Source organism: Nothobranchius furzeri, chromosome 7 (assembly GCF_043380555.1).
Source record: "Nothobranchius furzeri strain GRZ-AD chromosome 7, NfurGRZ-RIMD1, whole genome shotgun sequence".
Classification (NCBI taxonomy): domain Eukaryota; kingdom Metazoa; phylum Chordata; class Actinopteri; order Cyprinodontiformes; family Nothobranchiidae; genus Nothobranchius; species Nothobranchius furzeri.
The window spans coordinates 47818508-47838380 of record NC_091747.1 but is presented as its reverse complement, the minus strand read 5'-3'; the positions used below and the strand labels follow the sequence as shown (position 1 = coordinate 47838380).

General features: G+C 41.0%; 1 protein-coding gene and 1 long non-coding RNA gene across 5 annotated transcripts in view; one reads left to right on the top strand and one right to left on the bottom strand.

The window, feature by feature from the left end:
- Positions 1–2778: 2778 nt before the first annotated feature.
- en2a (engrailed homeobox 2a) lies at positions 2779–7452 on the top strand. Its single transcript, XM_015954621.3, has 2 exons — positions 2779–3696; positions 5345–7452. The coding sequence occupies exons 1-2, from the start codon at positions 3204–3206 to the stop codon at positions 5662–5664; spliced, it is 813 nt and encodes a 270-aa protein (XP_015810107.3). The 5' UTR covers positions 2779–3203; the 3' UTR covers positions 5665–7452.
- LOC107382479 (uncharacterized) overlaps positions 7313–19873 on the bottom strand; it is a 30386-nt gene continuing 17825 nt past the window's right edge. The window contains exons 4-9 of one of the 4 annotated variants that reach the window (XR_008566030.2): positions 18331–18375; positions 13532–13610; positions 11604–11674; positions 11313–11489; positions 10593–10646; positions 7313–7819 (exon numbers count right to left, since the gene is read on the bottom strand). This is a non-coding gene — a long non-coding RNA (uncharacterized lncRNA). Of the gene's footprint in view, positions 7820–10592; positions 11490–11603; positions 11675–13531; positions 13611–18330; positions 18376–19873 lie in introns of all 4 variants that reach the window. The other 3 variants (XR_001572616.3, XR_001572617.3, XR_001572618.3) reach the window with 3 other exon arrangements.

Here is a 19873-nt window from a genome sequence, read left to right as displayed (position 1 = left end):
GACCTCAAACGTCCTTGTGGGCTTCCAGAGGATCAAACACACCTTGTTTAAAAAAGAAAAAGAAAAATAGTAACGAGCATCCCAAGTTTGCCTTCTGGAGCCAAGTAACAGCCAATAAGAGGATGTCGTGCTTGCATTTGCTTCAATCCTCAGACTACTGCAGGTTTCTGAATATGCTGCAACAGCTGCATGGCTCTCTCTCTCTCTCTCTCTCTCTCTCTCTCTCTCTCTCTCTCTCTCTCTCTCTCTCACACACACACACACACACACACACACACACACACACACACACACACACACACGTCTCTAAAGTCATCACGGCAACTGCACTTTGACCCATATTGCACATTTGACCACACCTATATGACAGAAACTAGGATAAAAAGAAAAGACAAGCTATGATTATTTATAAAATTATAGTTTTTCTAATAGAAATCAGTGGAACAGTAAAACTCATTCATGTGAACCGGCTTCAGCAGAAACGAGTTATGATTAAAAACAAGCAGGTCGGATTATTAGATCATAAACCGTTTGGTAATAAAAAATAACAATGTTGTAATTTACAAATAATTTAAATGAGCCACAGAAACATTATAACCTTTACTCAGTCAGAAAAATCTCCTATAATTTTTTTTCTGCCATAATCGGTCAAATCCGAACGTCACAACACGCAGAGCCCATCGGGAAATAAAGAAATTGTAATGAAGATAAAGCATGAGGTGGTCTTTACACGCAGAGATTATGATTCGTTTTCCTTGCATGGGTGAAAAAGCCAAAACATCTAAGAAGACAATAGTAGCGGGTCTGCACGCTGCAAAAATACGCACGCTTGTTTTGTGTAAAAGCTGCGTCAGAAGGAGGATTTCTGCTGTTTCACCTCAAAGCATTTGGTCAAAATGAGAAAATGCTCCAATCAGACACGTTTTACAAGATGCAATTAATAGAATGTATGTATATTTTTAGAGGCTCTGGTTGGTGGATGGCTTTGGGTTGGTTTTTGTCTCGTTTTCGCTGCGCACAAAGGCTCTGATTAGAATTCAGACTCTGAAAACGGTGTCATTTCCTCCAGACATCCCTGTTTTTGCTGGGAGGTTAGAGGCCAAGCCCAGGCGGTAGCGGCCCGTCTGTGGCTCCATTGTCTGCTGCTTATTTAGCGCCTCAACGTTTAATCTGCGCTTCCCTTCGACAAGCGAGAAACAATCGCAGCGTGAGAGTGGCCTGTCTAATTACATCTTTCACTCTCAACTTTCACCGTTTAGACTTGTGATGGGCGCATGCACGGCAGGGTCTGTGCGCGTTTTCCAGGTGCAGGCATACATTTTGTGAAATGATGTGACATTCAGCTATAATCCGGATTATTTATTGACGTTTTTCACTTTATTCTCACGTTAGTTTGCAAAGAAGAAATGAAAGTTAAGAAAATGCGGAGTAAAAAGTTTGTTTTAAAGTCTCCAAAACAAACAAGCGAAATGGTTAAAAGTGTCACTGATTAGATTTTTGAGTTTTGTGAACAAAATCTCTTCCATTAAAAGAAAATGATAAATAAACGAATACATTTGTATGTTAAACGTCGCATCTTTTAAAATATTGGCTCTACTTTCAACAATTTACAGAAATTGCAAAACAAGAGACGCTAATATATTGGACAAAAACACCCAAAAACAAAACAATATTCTTTTCTCACTCAAGCCTCCGTCTGTTCCCCGGGTCTCCTTCCTTCTGTGCCGCTGCTGAAACTCCAGAACCGGACCGAACAGAGCCGTTCGAGCCGCGGTCCGCCTCACTGACGCCCCAGAAACTTGGGTCAGTAGTTACCCAAACTTTTGTCTTTGGCGCGGCTCTGGATGCCGAGTAGCGCGCACTAAACAGTTTGTTTGCATCACTGATTTCTTTTAAAGGGATATGGACCCAGTTCTGGTGTGGACCGCGGTGGCGCGAGATGAGCGCGAGCACAGGGAAATACTCACCCCCTGTTTTGGCTTTTGGGTAGAATGCGCTCAGCTGAAGGACTCTGGACAGTAAACATACGCGTGCTGTTGCTATGTGAGGAAGGATGCGCGCGCTGGAGTTACATTACATTTAAAAAGCCTCAAAAAGATTAATGTGTCAAGAGATACAGCGTGTGCGCACACATCCTCTTCCAGCTCGAGTAGATTCGAACCATTTTTTATTTTAAAAGCAAATCATTAATTAAAACATTTGAATTCGATTCAAATTTTAAAAGAAAATGCGTTAATTTAGACAAAACTCTGATTGTTTTTCTTAAATAGGCACCGATCGTGGTTGTTGTGCACATTTTCCAACTGCGTGAAACGGTGCCATCCAAGATCTCCAAAAACAGTCAAGAATTCCAGTTTTTATTAAGATATTGAATTAAAGTGGAATGGTGCTATACTCCTTGGCATAATTAGGAATGTTTGCCCTGCAACTAGGAGACCCATGGGGTCTTTGCCGCTCACTTTGCCAACCAGTCTTGTTATACGCACAAACAGGTTTTTACGCACACTCTGGTTTTACGCACAAACTGTCCCGTATCCAAAATGTACTTAAAAGTAAATTACATAAAGTAAAACGGGTTTTAGAGGGAAATGATATATTGGGAGTAACTGGGAACATGCAGTGGATTTAAATGAGGCTTCCTCTCTGTTAAGTCCGGGACTCTTCCTCTTTTACCGAGGAGAGGATGGGCGGTTGTATACTGCACTGGAGTGTGCGTCACGTGGCCCGGTTTCTGCAATCCGATTGGTCCGAGGCACGTGTCGGGGAGGACGATGAGAGAACGTCACTCGGGGGTGCTCGCATTGAAAATAAGAACAAAACTCCGGAGTGAGAGTATTAGAGCATCAGTTAGGAGCCTCTTTATTTACCCCCTTTTAGTTTAGTTTAGGTGTAGATACGCAGTGGACGCGCAAATCGGATAGCACCAAATTGGATGGTGCGCAAATGGCAAGTGATAGCTGAGCTGTAACCCGAGTTTGATGGGATTTATGTGAAAAGAAAAAAAATACATGCTTTTCGCAAAGGACGCTACCGCAAGGCTTTGCATGGTGTTCGAGGCTCCCACTATCTGAGAGTTTTTTATTTGTTTTTTACTCGTGCAGTTCTTTTTAAAATTCCTGCAAAGTTGTCCGCGATTTTTTGTTCCTGCAGCGGGAGAGCGATAAAGGGGTTAAACTAGAGTAAAGCGGCGAAAGTGAATCACTATGGAAGAAAATGAGCACGGCAAAGGAGATGAGGTGGAGCGGCGGGAGTCAGCGGACGAGTCCAACAGAGCCATACTCCCCCTCCTGCAGGCGCCGGGGAACCTGCAGATTCCTCATCGGGTCACCAATTTCTTCATCGACAACATCCTGCGGCCGGACTTCGGGAGGAAAAAGGACGCGGGGGGAAACCGCGAGGAGAGCGGCAGCTTCGCGTCGCGGGAGAACCACAACAGCCCCGCCGCCCCTCATCAGACCGAGCCGGTGGGGAGTACGGTGCCGGCGGAGGGGACCTCCACTCCGCACACGGTCACAGGAGCAAAGAAGCCCCCCAAAACCGCAGAGGAGCCCCTAAATACCCGCGGGGAGAATGGAGACCAGTGCCTGAGCTCGGACTCGGACAGTTCCCAAGCCAGCTCAAACCCGTCCATGTCTAAGCCCATGCTGTGGCCAGCCTGGGTTTACTGCACCAGATACTCGGACAGGCCTTCTTCAGGTTGGTGGCGTGCATTTTCTACTATCCCCGCTCCTGTCGGTAACCTGAAATACCCCGTAACACTGACCCCAGATGGCTTGACCGACTTCTCACTTGCAGAGTAGAGCAGAGCGGTGCTGAACAGAAATTACAATCCTTAAAATAAAAAATAAATGTAAAGAGGTTAAACCAGGACGCGCGTTTGGAATAGAGTAAAAATATTAAAGTGCATAAATGTTTAATTTTATTTTGGTGAAAGTAGGCTTGATTTAGTATGCAAACAAATAATGGACATTTTTATTATAAGGAGCAAAACATTTAAAACTTACTCAACAAAAGAATAAAAAACGGCTCATGTGTGGAACTATAACGTCACGTCAATTTCTCGTCACGAAAATAGTCTTTATTCTCTAATACGTAAAGTTAATTATTTCAAGCGTAAATCCAACAATAGTCATTAAAATATGTAAACAAAAACATTCAAGAGAGTGTGTAACATTTTAAAAAGGAACATTTAAGCTCCATCTGATGCGTTTGGAGGCTAATCAGGCCGCTAGTGAGCCTAAAGCTGCTGTTTTTCTGGTGCAACTCTAAAGTTTGTCATCCTGTTGCAAGTTAGAGACTGAAATTTCCTTTGCGTCTATCAAAAAAAGTGGAGTACAACTTGTTCTCATGCATTATGTAACGCCATATAGAGTGGCGTGGGCGACTACTACGAGTTGCTGAGCTGCCGTTCTCACACTGATTGAGGAGAGGTAAAGAAATAAATAATTGTGACACACGCGCGCGCTGATCCGTGGAACTCGAGCCGTCTTGTGTTGATTCATGAATGTTTTTACGCACAATTCGGAGGAGGAGACAAACTCTCCAAACGAGCATCCTTCCAGGAGGAATATTGATGTGTGTTGCTCAGATTCTGGCACGTTGGTCAGATTAGGAGCTGTAGGATAAATCTGGACCCAAAAAATAAACTTTTAAAAGAAAAGGAAAACTTAAAAGGATGGAATTCATCCTGATTTTAAAATAAAAAACAAAAACTGAGCGGAAAATTATTTATTTAATTCTCATACACTTTCAGTTCAGTGTGTGTGTGTGTGTGTGTGTGTGTGTGTGTGTGTGTGTGTGTGTGTGTGTGTGTGTGTGTGTGTGTGTGTGTGTCTGTGTGTGTGTGTGTGTGTGTGTGTCAGAGAGGAAGGAGAGTAGCAACAGGGAGGTACTTCAGCTTCATGGTTCGTTTCTTTAGTGAAACTCGAATTTTTGGCACCGTTCGTCTCGTTTTTCTGCACGTCATGAAGAGAAAACACATTTATATCCGTTATTTTTTAAAATATCTTTAAGCTGACAACATAAATAATTAAAAAGCTACTCTTACTTTGCATTTTCAGTTCTTTGTTTGGACGTAATTTGGGAAGACTGGAATACGCTTTAAAACTGAATGACGCTTTTGCGTAAAAGTTAACTTTACGCACGTGCTTTTGGGTTGGAAAGCTTAATGCAAAATGATAAAATAAAGAATGCGAAGACGGAGTAGTTTACTAATAAAAAACTAAAGGGATATTTCTACGATTTCCCACCTCTATCACTGCTGTACACCTCTCTAGTTTAATTTTCAGTTGGTTGGTGATTTTGACACTAACAAGACACTGCACGTGTGTCCTGTGACCAACAGGGCCAAGATCCCGCAAACCAAAGAAGAAGTCGACCAGCAAAGAGGACAAGCGACCACGCACGGCCTTCACAGCAGAGCAGCTGCAAAGACTCAAATCAGAGTTTCAGACAAATCGGTATCTGACGGAGCAGAGGCGACAGAACCTGGCGCAGGAGCTGGGCCTGAACGAATCCCAGATCAAGATCTGGTTTCAGAACAAAAGAGCAAAAATCAAGAAGGCCAGCGGCACTAAAAACAGTCTGGCTTTGCACCTGATGGCGCAGGGACTGTACAATCACGCCACCGTCACGTCGAAAGACGAAAAATCAGACAGCGATTGATTTCCAGAAGAAAAAAAAACAGCCTCCTGACGAAAAAGAACCTATAGTAATCCTATGATAGATTTTCTTTAATAAAGATTAAAAACTCTACTTACAGGAATATTTAATATTTCCACAGCAGATACTTTAATTACCCGGATGTACAATGGCTCCACAACACAACAAAGGTCACCCAGAATTCCTACACCCCATTCCATAGGCTCCTATGGGAATATTATAGTGGTATTTTTTTTCGTTTTATGGGAGGTTTAATCAAGCCTTCAATGCAATAATATGACCGAACAAAGGGCCAGCGTATACCAGCATAAATTGTTTAAAAAATAGAGATATTTCTGCAATATCACGTCTATAAAAGAAGATGATGTATAGAGTTTTCCTTGTTTTTCTTGTCTCCGCCCCTTTCCAGGAGCTTCAGATCTCTCCGTTTTTATACACAGCTATACATGATTGTCATCATTTTGCATTTTAACTAACTGGCACCTTCGATTTGTCAGTCAAGTGGAAATAAAAAATAAAATTAAATTAAAAAATAAAAACTGAAGTCCAAAGAATAGTATTTTTCTGCTGCATCCAGGCTACTGTGAATCTAACTAAATGTCGCCATGCTGCTGGTTTTCTTGGTGTAAACTGGTCAAAATGACGTTTTCTGAGCTAATTGGGCATTTGTTTCAGTTTTTTTCTAGCTAACATTTAACTAAAACTTCTATTCTTTAAACAAACGTATGCCAATGCATCAGTGCAGCTATTGTTGTTTTAAGTAGCAATATGATTTGTTTTTGTTGGTGTTTGAAGCTAACTGAAGGCTATGATGCTGCCTTTTGGGTCACAGAAACAACTCTGTAGCATAAAAGACAATGATGACCACTCTCTAGACCACACGTGCAGGTTTTTGGATGTTCTTGGTAAATCTTTCTCTATATACATTTTTATTACATATTCATATATCATTGAAAAGAAGGGAAATCCATCAGTGACTGTATTACAAATGTTGGAAATCTCTTATTGGTGTTGAAAGGACTTCATATGTGTATTTATATAGATTATATTGAGATAAAAAATCTATCCAATGACCGGTGTTGCTTTAGAGTAGACTTCTGAGGTGTTTACACTGCTTGTTTATCTTGCAATAACTTCATTTTTTTTAGTTTTTTTGTTTTTGTTTCCTTTTATTATTATTTTTTGTGAATGACATATTGTCATGGGGCCTTTTGTGCATGAAAGCTGCAATTTGTTGTACTTGGGGCAAATAACTGTGTTTATAAACCTTACAGAGAAAAAAGTATGAGTTTTCTTTGGTTTTCAGACTGCATCCATACCAAATTGTGGACTTTTTTGCCTTTCTGAGTGTTTTTCTTTCTTTTCTTTTTCTTTTTTTTTTGTGTATCTGCAAAAATAAATGTGTGTGAATTAAAAAGTAAAAAAAGAGAAATCCACCAAACAGAACAAAACACACCTTGCCTTAAAAGTTCAAGTGGGAACTTTTTGTGAAACAGAACTGTGCCGAATCAGAGAAGCAGTATTACTTCAAATGCAGACTACTCAAGTTTATTGCCTTTTATGAAAAACTGCTGGTACGACATTATGAATTTACTCATCAGCGTATATCTATCTATATATGAACATGTCTAAATGAAATTACAACACAGAGTTGTAGAAAACAATGCTATTTTTATTTTAAGTTGGAAGTATTCTTTGGTATAATGTACATAATTTGTATCATGTATTAATTGTGTAATTAACTGCCTCTTGAAAACTGCAAAAGAAGAATAAATAAACCTTGAAGATTATACAAAAATGCTTTCTGTGCTCCTTGAAACACAAACAAGGTGCAACAGATCAGAAAGTCTTTGTTTTTAGCCGCAAACATCAAGAAACACATCAAAACACATCCAGTATTCACATATTTTATCAACAGCATCGGTAATATGCAGTGCACAACAATCAATTCCATCATAAGCATCCAAACATTCTGCAAGTGAAAGCCTTGAACAATTCCCAGGCATGTTTCCTCAACAATGCCTTATCTGCATTTCCATGCTTGCACCGCTAGTCTTGGAGCGCCATGTCTAACGGCCAGTGACTAGGCATTACACCAGATAGGGCTGCTGCTGTCTTCGAGACGGTCAGTCTTCTTCGCCGCCTCTGAAAAGAGCTTCTATCACAAGGCAGAAATGGGAGCAGAAAGAGGGAGAGAGAGGGGAAGGGGAGGGGAAGAGAGTGAGAGAGGGAGAGAGAGGGAGCAATGAAGGTCAAAGCCCGCCATGGCTGCAGGTGGCTGGTTCCCCCTTCCTCCCATCTCCTCCGCCCCGCAGTAACCCATTCTCCACACAGCTTTCTCAATCTCTAAACTCTCTCTCTCTCTCTCTCTCTCTCTCACACACACACACACACACACATACACACACACACACACACACACACACACACACACACACACACACACACACACACACACACACACACACGCACACACAAATATTTTATTTCATTCTCATGTTCCATGCACACACTCCTGTTGTTTCGATCCCTCATTCAGTGCATCAAAAGGACTCGTTGCTAGAATATTCACAGGGAGAAGAAGAGGAGCAGCCTGGAGTTCAGATGGGGACACCAATGCTAAAGCTAAAGCTAACGCTACATGAGCATAGCACCCCCTTCCCAAAAGAAAAAAATGAAAACAAAAAACTCAGCAACCAGATGCTGGGGACCTACATCTTTTTAAAACAGCAAACTATCATGAAGATTTATTGGTAAACATAAAACAAATGCTAAAAAAGTTTAAAATCTCACGTTTTTAATAGATATTTTTTTATGGTGGGGATTAAAAAAGAGAGAGAAGAAGATTCAGGAAAGCATCGATGTCTATCTGTGAACACAAAAGGGCCCCATCCTGCTCTGACCTCCCCCCCCCCCCCCCCCCCACTGTGTCATTTACCCACAGTTTCTAAAATGTTTCCTACGGCTGGAGTGGAATCTGCTCAGAGGTGCCTGGGCTTTGTGGCGGAAACATAATTAAAGTGGTGAAAGATGTAAAAGGTGAAGAATAGGGATGACATCAGGCCAATTTCACACTTGGCACTCGAATGGCTAGGTCCAAGCCAGGACTCTTGCCTCGCAACACAGATCAAAGCCCGACGTCAACGCACCAGCGCTGGGAGAAAAAATAATACGGAGGCAAAAGGATACCTAACTATGCTAATCCCCAGGACGAATATATTTTAATCTTGTTAGAATACAAGTTAATGCCGTGGCTCAGTGGTTGAACTTTTCTGGCAAGAATAAGAGGTGCTTTTACCTTTTCTACAGGTTTGATAACAACCAGAGTCTGAACAAACTTTCTTTTGGGCCAAACTCAAGTGTGCTATCGAGGGAGATGGGGAGCCACTGAAAGACGGTGAGCAACAGTTTTCAGTAGCAACAACGGCTGGACGAAGAAGAAAAAGGGCGGTGGTGTCAGTGACCTCATCTGAATCCCCACTAGGGTATCGAACATGCAAAGGAAATGAGTATTTTGTGGAGCGGTCAGTTTGTCCCCTCTCACATTGAGCCCTCTTTTCTCAAAAGCACCTTGGTAACCCTTGATCTCTCATGTATGGAAGTCAGGGCACTGGGGCCTGCAGAAGTTGAGTAGGCAGACAATAGCAAGTGGGTGCATTCTGGTAAAGTCACACCCAGGCAACTCTCATTTCACACACTGTGTTTGAGTGACCCTTGAAAAAAGGATGCAGGACTTTTTAAGCACTAATTCTTTTCATTCACTTGGAAAAAAAAGAAGAGAAAAAGCATCAGTGCATATTTTTTTGAGTTGCAACCATGTTTTTATTATAGTAGAAATATTCCCTTTTTGGTGTTTTGAGTGCCTGCTGCAGAGAAAATTGCCTCCAAGATCCATTTTGTTTCAAACACATTTAAGATTCGTCAGAATATTTCTTTTGTTTTGCAAACATCTGGTGAACGTTTTAAACAAAATAGCTGAAAACTGATTTAAAACAACAACAAAACATTTTCAATAATAGCAACATTAATTGCCAAGAAAGTTAACAACTACTTTTGACATGGCAACCTGACTGAAATAGTTATTTCTTAGATTTACATTTAGTGTATAAAATATTTATACAGTTGTAATAATAATGTATGACTAATACGTCCAATTTTGGAAAAACACCTTTTTGATCCAAAGGCTTAACGATATAAAGATAGGACAATATAATCTAAAACTTTATTTTGTTCATGATTTATTTGTTAATCAACACAATAACGGTAACAAATGAAATAATTAAAGGAGCAATATGTAAGAATTTAACAAAGAACTAATCCCTAACCGGTCTAATGTCTCAATCATGATAGATGGAAGGTTACAGTGAAACAGATTTCATTCTCAGCCGGCTGGGGGGTTGTCAGTTTTTCTCATTTTAAAAAACTAAAGAGGGACGTATCACTGTTTATAATCTGCAATCCCGCGGGGTTGCAGAGTCTGTGCAGATCTAACGTAGTAGTGCCAACATTTGTAATTTGACACCAGTCAGCAAAACGTTCCAGAGTTGTTTAAAGAATTGAAGCCAGTAAACAGGAGCAACCCAGAAGTTATTTCTCGTACCCCTAAGAAGCCACTCTAATATCGGGTGAAGCAGGCTAGAGGCTTGTGTTGAGCTAACAATGCTAATGGTCAATATAAAGCAAACAGCTCAAAAAAATTCTAGGAACTTTTTCAATTACCAACACTCAATGTTACAGTGAAAGGTATGTGTAAAGTGAATCATGAGTAAATTGGCCGTTTTGCTTCCTTTAATAAGTTGTTCAGAAAAATACCAGCAAGACAGCAAACTCCTCTAATGCCAGAGGCATGCTGCCATAATAAGTGAGTGCCCCCTGCCGTCAAACACCCAAAAGTGCTACCGCCAGATATGCAAATGTACTTATCTACTTACTGTGTATTACTTGCCTTTACTTGTCATCCACAATCTTCTGGCGCTGAGCTATGACTGGCAAAACCCAGGAAACTCATGAAACAGCAGTGAGACAGTTACTTTTATTTTAGAAAAATGGACTGCAGAACCAAGATTTAACCACATGATGTCATGCTTACTTCATTCTTACATATTGCACCTTTAAATGAATATGTTAAAACTTTTTATTGAACCTAAGGTTTTACGATTCCAACAGACAATGCTTGAATATTCTCCTCACTTAAACCAGAACCGCTTTAGATATTAGCCCATATTCTTAATATTCAGCATAAATATGAAAACAGAATGATTTTATTATGTGGACCTAGAAAATGTTTTTCCATCAAATCAACGTTTTACCTAAAAATGTATATTTTTCAACACCCTGGAATTGATGCAGAGAAACCACCAAATCTCAGCTCATATGTCACACTAGTATCTAAAAACATCACAAAGCAAAGTATTTATATCTCACGTGGGACAGAAATTGACAAAAATGGATCAAATATATAACTTTTAGGGATATGAGCTACATTATCATCTCATGAAGTCAGGGTATCTGAGTAGGATTGCAACTTTCTTCTAACATAAAGTAAAATAAAGATGTACAATGTACAGTCATGCCAGTTCTGGCCTTTCTTCCTGAGTTTCCGTAGCCTGCTGACACACATTCAGACAGGGTCAAGGATACATCTGACTCACCTCAGACCTCTGCTTTCCCCGGAGACTGGCCTGTCACTCACCGTGTGGTTACGGATCATAGCTGACAGAGGCACAAAGTAAGAGCTCGATGCTGCATCAACAGCACCAACATCATCATCACCAAAAATCCATCCTTAGCATGACATCTTCCTCCGAGTCCACCACCAGCTCTCTGCTCTGTGGAAAAAATGGAAGAAAACACACATTCACACCCCGGGAAACCGGTAATAAAGTGTCATTCAGGGAGAAGAGGAAGAGCTAAAAATAAAGGAAAAAAAAGTAGACATTTACCTTTAAATTCTGCACAGTGCAGTCTGGATATAGGCAGTCTTAATAGAGCTGTTAGGAAGTGGAAGACAGTTCTACAAAGACAGAAAACGACAAGGTTTAAAAGCTAATTTAGGACTGGATATAAACACGTTTAGCCTTGGAGCTCCTTTACAGTGATCCCAAGCTGTGAAATAGCATCAGGTTGGTGTAGCATATAGTTTTTAATTAGCGAGATGACATAATAAGTACACACGCGGAGATGCTTTCCTATGAGCAAAGCGTTTTAATGTTCACTGAATCATGGCACGTTGTACTTTCAAGCTCTTTAAAGAAAAATGGAATGCAGAAAAACTGTAATGCATCAATTTAGGAAAGAAATGACGCTACGGCGAATGCACGAAACCCCCAAAACGACCAAATATATTTGAAAAACACAAATAACTTAATATTTTTTTATTTTTTCATGATTTAAAGCAACATTTTTGTGATTATCAGTAAGCAGCATGCAATAATTCATTAAACACAGTCACGTTTGATAAACAGAGGGACACATAAAAAACAAGATGGTTTGATTAATATGAGGAAGACAGGACAACAAAATGGATATATTCTTATCCGTGTGCTTGATCGACTGCATCCAGAATGGAAAATCTCATTGTCTGACCTTCTAATCTGCATTCTTTGAGAAAAACAAACACAAAAACACACGCATCTGAACACTAAGAAAACACCACTATAAGGTTAGAATATTTCATTAGTTTCTATAAATATATACACAAATGTGTTTGGATATGCACAAGTACTTCATAAGTACATACCAGCCTCAGAATGAATATTTACTCACTTGTTTTTCACATTTCTCTTGTTCTAACTTTCCTACAATTTTGAATTTAAGGAGAAACTTTTGAACCAAAAATGTTCAAATGCACAAAAAGACATGGTTTGTTGAAGTGAGACGGGAAGCTGAATGGGCAGTAAGGTGTTCCTGTTGTTCAGCTCAGCTTCAGGATTGGGTGTGACTCTTAACTATCGTTCCAGAATGGCCGTACTGTTGAATCAGCAGCTCTGGCAAACGATAACAGAGTGTTTTTATCGTTATTCCATCATGTTTGACCATAAAGAAGAAGATTTAATGCAGGTTTGGTGTTTTTGTGCCAATGAATGACTAACGACACCAAAACCACCAAAATTCAGCCAAAGAAAAGACCAGATCTCCAATAATTTCAATACTTTATCGTTTACATTGAAGCCCGTGCTCACGCGGCTGAAATAAACCCAGAATAAAATCATGGCGTTTCTTTTTTTTTAGGGTGTCTGAGTTGGAGGGGAGCTACAGCTCAGTCAACCGTGCCTTAGCTTGCAGAGGTGGGTGTCTCCCTCTTTCTCCCTCTCACTCATTTTTGCTGCATGCTGCCATTTTAAACCGCTCCTGAGTGGCAGGCGAGAGGGTGTTGTTTTTTTTTTTTTTTTTTTGTTGTTGTTTGGCGTCGGCCATGATGGTGGAATCACCCCAGACACTCCTGAGGAGCAACGTCAGGTTCTACACCGGCCTGCATCACGGTTCGGGTCGTGTGGTCTCACTCCGACACGTTGGTTAGAGAATAAACGTTCTTGTTATGCATCTCTATTAAAAAAGCAAACGTTTTATCTGCTTTTGTGCGGATTTCTCTTTTAAAAAAGAACCCTGACTCGTCTAAATGAAGATTATTTTTCATTTTTAATTGAAAACACTAATTTTACATTCAGCCCCGGCTTCACAAGCGCAGGAAGATGATAATATTTCATCAGCCGACACAGAAAATCACAATTAGTTGATGACAGAATTCTAGAAAGCCAAACTCAGAAAAGCTAATGAGTGTTTTCTTCCAGATTCAGAAGAAAAACAACAAAACAATTATTTTTTTTTAATTAAGTTGCTTTAAAAGGAGATTACCAGTGAAGTTACTTACTGCAAATGGGGAATGAAGAATTCCAAACAAGAATCCAGTTGGAACACAAATAAAACCGCTCCTTTTTTCTGCTCCTCAACTGAAACACAATAATTTTAATAAAAATGAGGTAAAGTCATGCTGTGGTGTTTAACGTGGCTCACGTCCAAACTCCTATTCCTCCCCTCTAACTCGGAAAATTAACAAGTTATCCATGAATGACCAGAGTGGCTCCTAACCAACTACGTTCGAGGTCAAAGTTCACTTTATCTCCTTAGCAACACCACGGCAACAAGCAACAGCAGTGTCTAGACAGGTCATGGTACCCCCCCTTGCCCCGTTTCCTCATCAGTGCCATCCTACCTCCCCACCCCGGCTCCTTCCGGAAGGAGGTGTCAGCAGCATCCAAGTACAGGGTAAACAGGGCAGGGTCGAGGAGAGGGGTGGCCTTTGGCCCGCATGGGGTCGCATCAGCACCTCCACCCTCCACTGATCAAAGATGGGGGATCCTCCATGCCAGGACCTCGGTCAAAGGGGGTCAGGTCGGGAGATGAACCCCGCGTTTCTGTAATCTAGACGTGTCCAGACCGGATTGTCTTCTTTCATGGCCCAAAACGGACCCTTCCGGTGATTACATTAGAGAGGACAACCTTTTTTTTCCTCCTTTCTTTCTTTTTTTTTCTTTAACACAGGGGCACCCAGACAAAAGAGACGCTTCCGTGCTCCCCGCCATCTGGTCCCAAAATAACAGAAAAGGTCCCAGGGAAGTAAAAGGGAAAAGAAAAAAGAAAAGCCCAGCAAGCACACAGCTTTAAATGAAAGAAACGCCGTTTGAATGGATGGGACGGTAGGACAGATAAGCAAACATACAGTAAAGCCTCCACGTTTACCCAATCTGCATCTGCAAATAAAGCAGCGGGCAGAAAAATCTTCCCTTTATCCATTATTATTGAAAACAATCGAACGCTAAAGCTTCTTTATCACTGGAACCTGCATCTTCCAGGAAATTCTTCAAGGATTTGATAGAAACCAGCTTCAAATCAGTAAAATTAATAAAGTTTCTGTGCTTTTCTGAAAAAAAAAAAACAATTCTAAAGCTAATTAATAAGTTAGAATCTAACTATGGCTGCAAGCGGGGATTTTTAACACATTGTGAACCTCAAATACAACATTCAGGGTAGAGAAATGCAACAAACTGGAACATTTCAGTCAAATTAAAAACAGATGTTGGCATTTTTCTTGTTTAAATGACAGTATACAAAAATTTTCTAATAATGTATCCAGTTAAGTTTGTAAAAACCCGCTCTAACATTATTTAGCTGTATTTTCTTGGCCTTCATTTAGAAGATTAATAATTAAAAAGAAGGCAGCACATCTTTGTTCAGGGTGTAATAATGTGGCTGGCTCACTTCAGTAACCTCCCTGAGAGCTGCTCGTGTTCAGACACTGCAGGTGAGATGGCCTGTGTTAGACTGTCACGCGCTCTCTAACCTGGGATTTCTGAGGCTCCGTTTGGCTAATGCTGATTACGTGCTCTGCTATGCATGGCCTGTTTTTAAGCTTGCAAGAAAATTTGGTAAGTAAACAGCCTCATTAGTAGAAGAGGTGATGCTGCCCTTGTTGCTGAGTAGTTTTGTTGCTGGAGAGCGTGCAGAATTAAAGGTTTCTATTCATATGGAACAAGACAAAAGCAAAACATGCAACCTATGCAATAAACTGAGTCATTTTTCTTTATGCAAAACTCTAAAAATTGCTCCCGTAGAGTAAAAAAGTGTTGAACTGTCCAGACAAACCAGTGACAAATGGTTGATTTTAGAGTAATCTATCATCTCTTTCCAACTCCTGCAGGACAGCCCAAGAGAAGAATTTCATTTTTTAAAAACTGAATGGGCAGGAGGGTGAAAGAAATCTAACTGCAGTTTCAGGGGCTAAAAGTTATTTAAGAGTGACTATATATCCCAGGCACTCCCTAGACCAGAGCTTTAAAAAGCAGCACAAATAAATATATACACAGTAGTTTGCCAGAAATTTTCATCTTTGTGTAATTTGGGCTCCTCATTGAGGATGACTTTAAGTTGCATCACTACATCCATCCATCCATTTTCTGAACCCGCATGTCCACGTAGGGCCGCCGGGGGGCTGGTGCCTATCTCCAGCGGTCAACGGGCAATCGGCGGGGGGTACACCCTGGACAGAGAGCCAGTCTATTGCAGGGCAACACAGAGACACACATGACAAACAATCACACACACACTCATACCTAAGGACAGTTTGGACAACCAGTCAACCTAACAGTCATGTTTTTGGACGGTGGGAGGAAGCCGGAGTACCCGGAGAGAACCCACGCTCGCACAGGGAGAAAATGCAAACTCCACGCAGAAAGAAGCGAACCCAGGACCTTCTTGCTGCAAGGCAACAGCTCTAACCACTGCTCCACTGTGCAGCCTTGCATCACTACATTTAAGGAAAAAACAGATGACATTTTTACAAAAAGAGGCTAAACAGCAAGAAATTGATGTTGTTTTGGTCAAGTTTATTAATTTCCACCATTTTGGTAGATTATTGTTTTGTAAAAATTAAATCTATTAGAATTGTAGCTCTAAACTCGATTTGACTGCTGCAAATCATCAAATAAATAAAAATAAAAAACTTTAAAAATCCCTTCCAAAATGTTCATACTACTAAAATCCACAAGTCGCTGTTTGTTTTTAAAAAATATGAGCAACTTTCTCCCGGTGGGATTCCTGACAGCTGTATGCTGAGAGCAGAAGTTTCCATCAGAGTATTTAAAAGATCTACTTCAACAGATGACAAGGAGCTCCTCTCATCCCTGCAGAAACACCCTGATGTGTTCATCTGTGTGGTTTCCAGAGGATGCAGCTCATGTGGGAGGAAAACCAAAGAGCGGTGAGGTCTTGGTCTGGATTCTGCTGTCGTCACTTCAACATGTCATAGAGCTAGGCGATTAATAGAATTTTAATTTCAATTTCCATTTCGGCTCCAAACGATCACAAAAGTATTGTGACTGGCAAATTCGGCAATTCCCATGGCCAAAACTGACGCCTTTCCAAATGCTTAAGTAACAAAGGTAATAATGCGTCGATTATTTTAAAGGGACTATAAGGAAGTTTGACAGCCAAAACACGTATAGAAATAATACATTTCTTCTTCATACATTCTCCTGCAATGCCCTGGTCCTGTAGAATGAGCCCTGGCATTTTTACTGTGATTGCCTGTTTTTCTGTAAAATCACAGAAAAAGAGAGCTGCTCGGGTCAAGCAGGCTGCTTCATGCGCGTTCACGCTCAGGCATCGCCCGTAGCATTTGCTATCCGTAGCTTTAGCAGCAGAGAGAGACGTAGTGCCAACTCAGCTACTGTGTCGCTGTTCCTAACGTCTAGTGATGAACCTAGCTACATTTCTGAGGACCCTTAGCTACTTTCTTCTAGATATTTCCTGCAAATTAGCAACAAAATAGCCATTTTCGCTCCAAACCGTTCTGTGGATTGACGTTGTTTCAGCTGTGATCACGGATATAAATATTACAGATACAGTGAACATCACTGGCGCTTTAGCTCACCTAGTAAGATGTTTGACTCTCATGCTAAAGACCTGGGTTTGATTCCGGGTGTGAACATAGTTTGTTATTTGGAGTTTCTTTTTTACATTAATGATTTTTTTTACATTAATAAGATGCCCAAGTTTTTATTTGAGACTCGCCGAACGGCATTGAATTCACAGATAAAAAGGTGTGGGTCCAACTTTCATTTTGGAACAATTTTTCAAGTAAGAGAAGGGAATGATTTGAGCATGCAGGATCACTGACTCATCTTAAACCTTTGTCGGCTGTGCTGAAGAGAAAGGTACAGAACCAAATTATTTAACTAATTAGATGCGTATTCTCCTGTCCTCTGGGACACACACACACACACACACACACACACACACACACTGCACGTTCGGCTGGCCGACGAGAAAGTGCAGCTGCAGAGACAGAGGCACATTATTTTTATTAATTTGCTGTGTTCTTCTGTCCTCCGGGCCACACACACGGGACTGTCTCAGCTGTTATTTTCATTAAGGAGTGTGCACGTACAGCATGTGCGCCACGTGCACGAGCCTACTATTGAAGCTGCCGTTACGCTTTTGGCCTGAGGGGGCAATCGCGAGTATAAAAATTCAAAAGTCCAAAAAGTCCCTTTAATTTACATTCTTCAAACTTCATTTTTATTTTCAACTTGACCCTTTTGAAAAAGAATTTAGATGTGTACTCCCTCCCAAGCATCCATAGCAGCTTTTTTCTGTTTTATCTAGCTGCATTTCTGTCTGTCCATCTTTGATTCACTACCAAAAAGATAATTTCTGCCACCTGTTGATGTAAGCCCATAACTGCAGTCTTCTTAAAGCTGTTATAACAAATCTACAGAACAAGCTAGGTTTTGAACAAAAACACGGTCACAAAACACTCACCCCTCCCCTCGGGTATCGTCCCTGAGATGCTTCTGCTGGAACCAGACACCCCAGTTCCGAACAAAACGAGACAGTGCTAAACATCGGTCACCATTTTCTTGGTCCAAACATCTCTTGTTATTTGTGACTTCAAGAAGTGTTTTTGGGACTCTGGTAGTTTGTTTCTCCTTCTCTGACAGTGAGATCTCTTGCATGATAGGTTAGGTAGGGCAAACCAACTCAACAGCATGCACACGTGTGTGTGTGTGTGTGTGTGTGTGTGTGTGTGTGTGTGTGTGTGTGTGTGTGTTAAATGAGCCACAAAAAGTAGCAAAAGCGAGCAAACACTTTTACATTTAAAGTGTCACTCACCATTGTTGTTCGGTTCTTGAATGTTGATCTTTCATCTTCAAAAACCTTTAAAGATACAATGTGTAGTTTTTACCATTAGTTTCTGGAAACATCCATCAAAATATTGTTGAAAATGAATGAAATAATGCCCAGTTGTTGAAAAATATTGGCGGCTTTGTAACATATGACCATAAAAATCAGGTATAAAATACATGGGAGCAGGTCTAAGCCTCTGGGCGACACCATATTAAATGCCATGTTTGCTTCTACAGGAGCCCATGAGGACAAAATGCATTTACTAATTTGAAACAAGCGGTTACAAAACATTCATCATTCTTAAATGTTGTTTTACACATTTACCTCTTCACTTGTTGCCAGTGATGAAAGGGAGTCTGATGTGCTTGTTATTTTGCTCAAGTTTGTACTCCCCAGGGCTTTTTGACCCTAATGGCATCCGTTGGTTAGGTCTTTCTCCAACAGAAGAATACTGCTTGCTTGCAACAATTTAGGTATCTACTGTCCCCTATTGCTAGGAAAAATACACACTGTCACTTTAAATAACTCCTCAGTTAAAGTCCAGTCATCAGAAGTTTAATTCAGCGATCCCTAACGCTCGGGTGCTCTCCTCACCCCTCCTCCACCCCCAGTCGAACCACAACAGCCTCATCTCCCTATTTTCAGTGCCAGCAATTCCCTTTGATAATACTAGTTAAAGACATCTAGTTTAATCTCTAACTTTTGTTCAAGTGGCAAAGTCCTCTTCATTATTTCTGTTGCTTCTTGTTAGCTAACAAGCATAACCAACATGGCTCCAGCTGTCCACAGAACAGAAAGAAAAGCTCTCATGTGTTTTTCTAACCTATTGATTGGATGATCTGAGCTTGGGGCCCGGAGTCTCTGGGCCCTATGGCTTACCACTGAGAATGAGCTGAGCATGCGCACTAAAATCTTCCTCGTATAAAATGGACGCTGAGACATTTTTCAAGAGAATGTAATCCCCAGAGCTTGTCAATGTCCTGGCAAAAACGTAGATATAAACACACAAATGTTTTTCAGAGAATCATCTTGGTGCCAGAATGGAATTTTATACAATGCTACTGTAAAACCAATTATTCTGTTCCACTGATTATTCTAAACAAGCATAGAGCTCCACAGCGCCATCTTGTGGGGCCTGGGTCCACTGGCCCTTAATGCAGAGACGTCTGTGCAGAACCTCTCACACCAGTGGTGTTCTGTTGCAAAATACGCAAGTGTGTTATAAGCGGAGGACCCAAGACCGACAACCAATGGTTGTTTTCGTGTCTGACATTTCATCGGGGCAGCAGTAGCTCAGGTGGTAGAGCGGGTTACCTCATGATCGGAGGGTCATGGGTTCGATTCCAGCTCTCGCCAGGGGTATCCTGCTGTTGTGTCCTTGGGCAAGACACTTCACCCAACTTGCCTGTTTTAGTGGTGGTCAGAGGGGCCGACGGCGCCAAATGGCAGCCTCGCCTCTGTCAGACCTCCCCAGGGCAGCTGTGGCTACAAGTAGCTTACCATCACTAGCAGTGTGTGAATGTGAGAG

What these genes read in the sequence shown, in the direction of transcription:
- en2a (XM_015954621.3), top strand. Translation starts at nt 3,204, where the DNA reads ATGGAAGAAAATGAGCACGGCAAAGGAGATGAGGTGGAGCGGCGGGAG. An exon ending in CTCGGACAGGCCTTCTTCAG is followed by an intron (nt 3,697 to 5,344) that starts GTTGGTGGCGTG and finishes TGTGACCAACAG; the next exon opens with GGCCAAGATCCCGCAAACCA.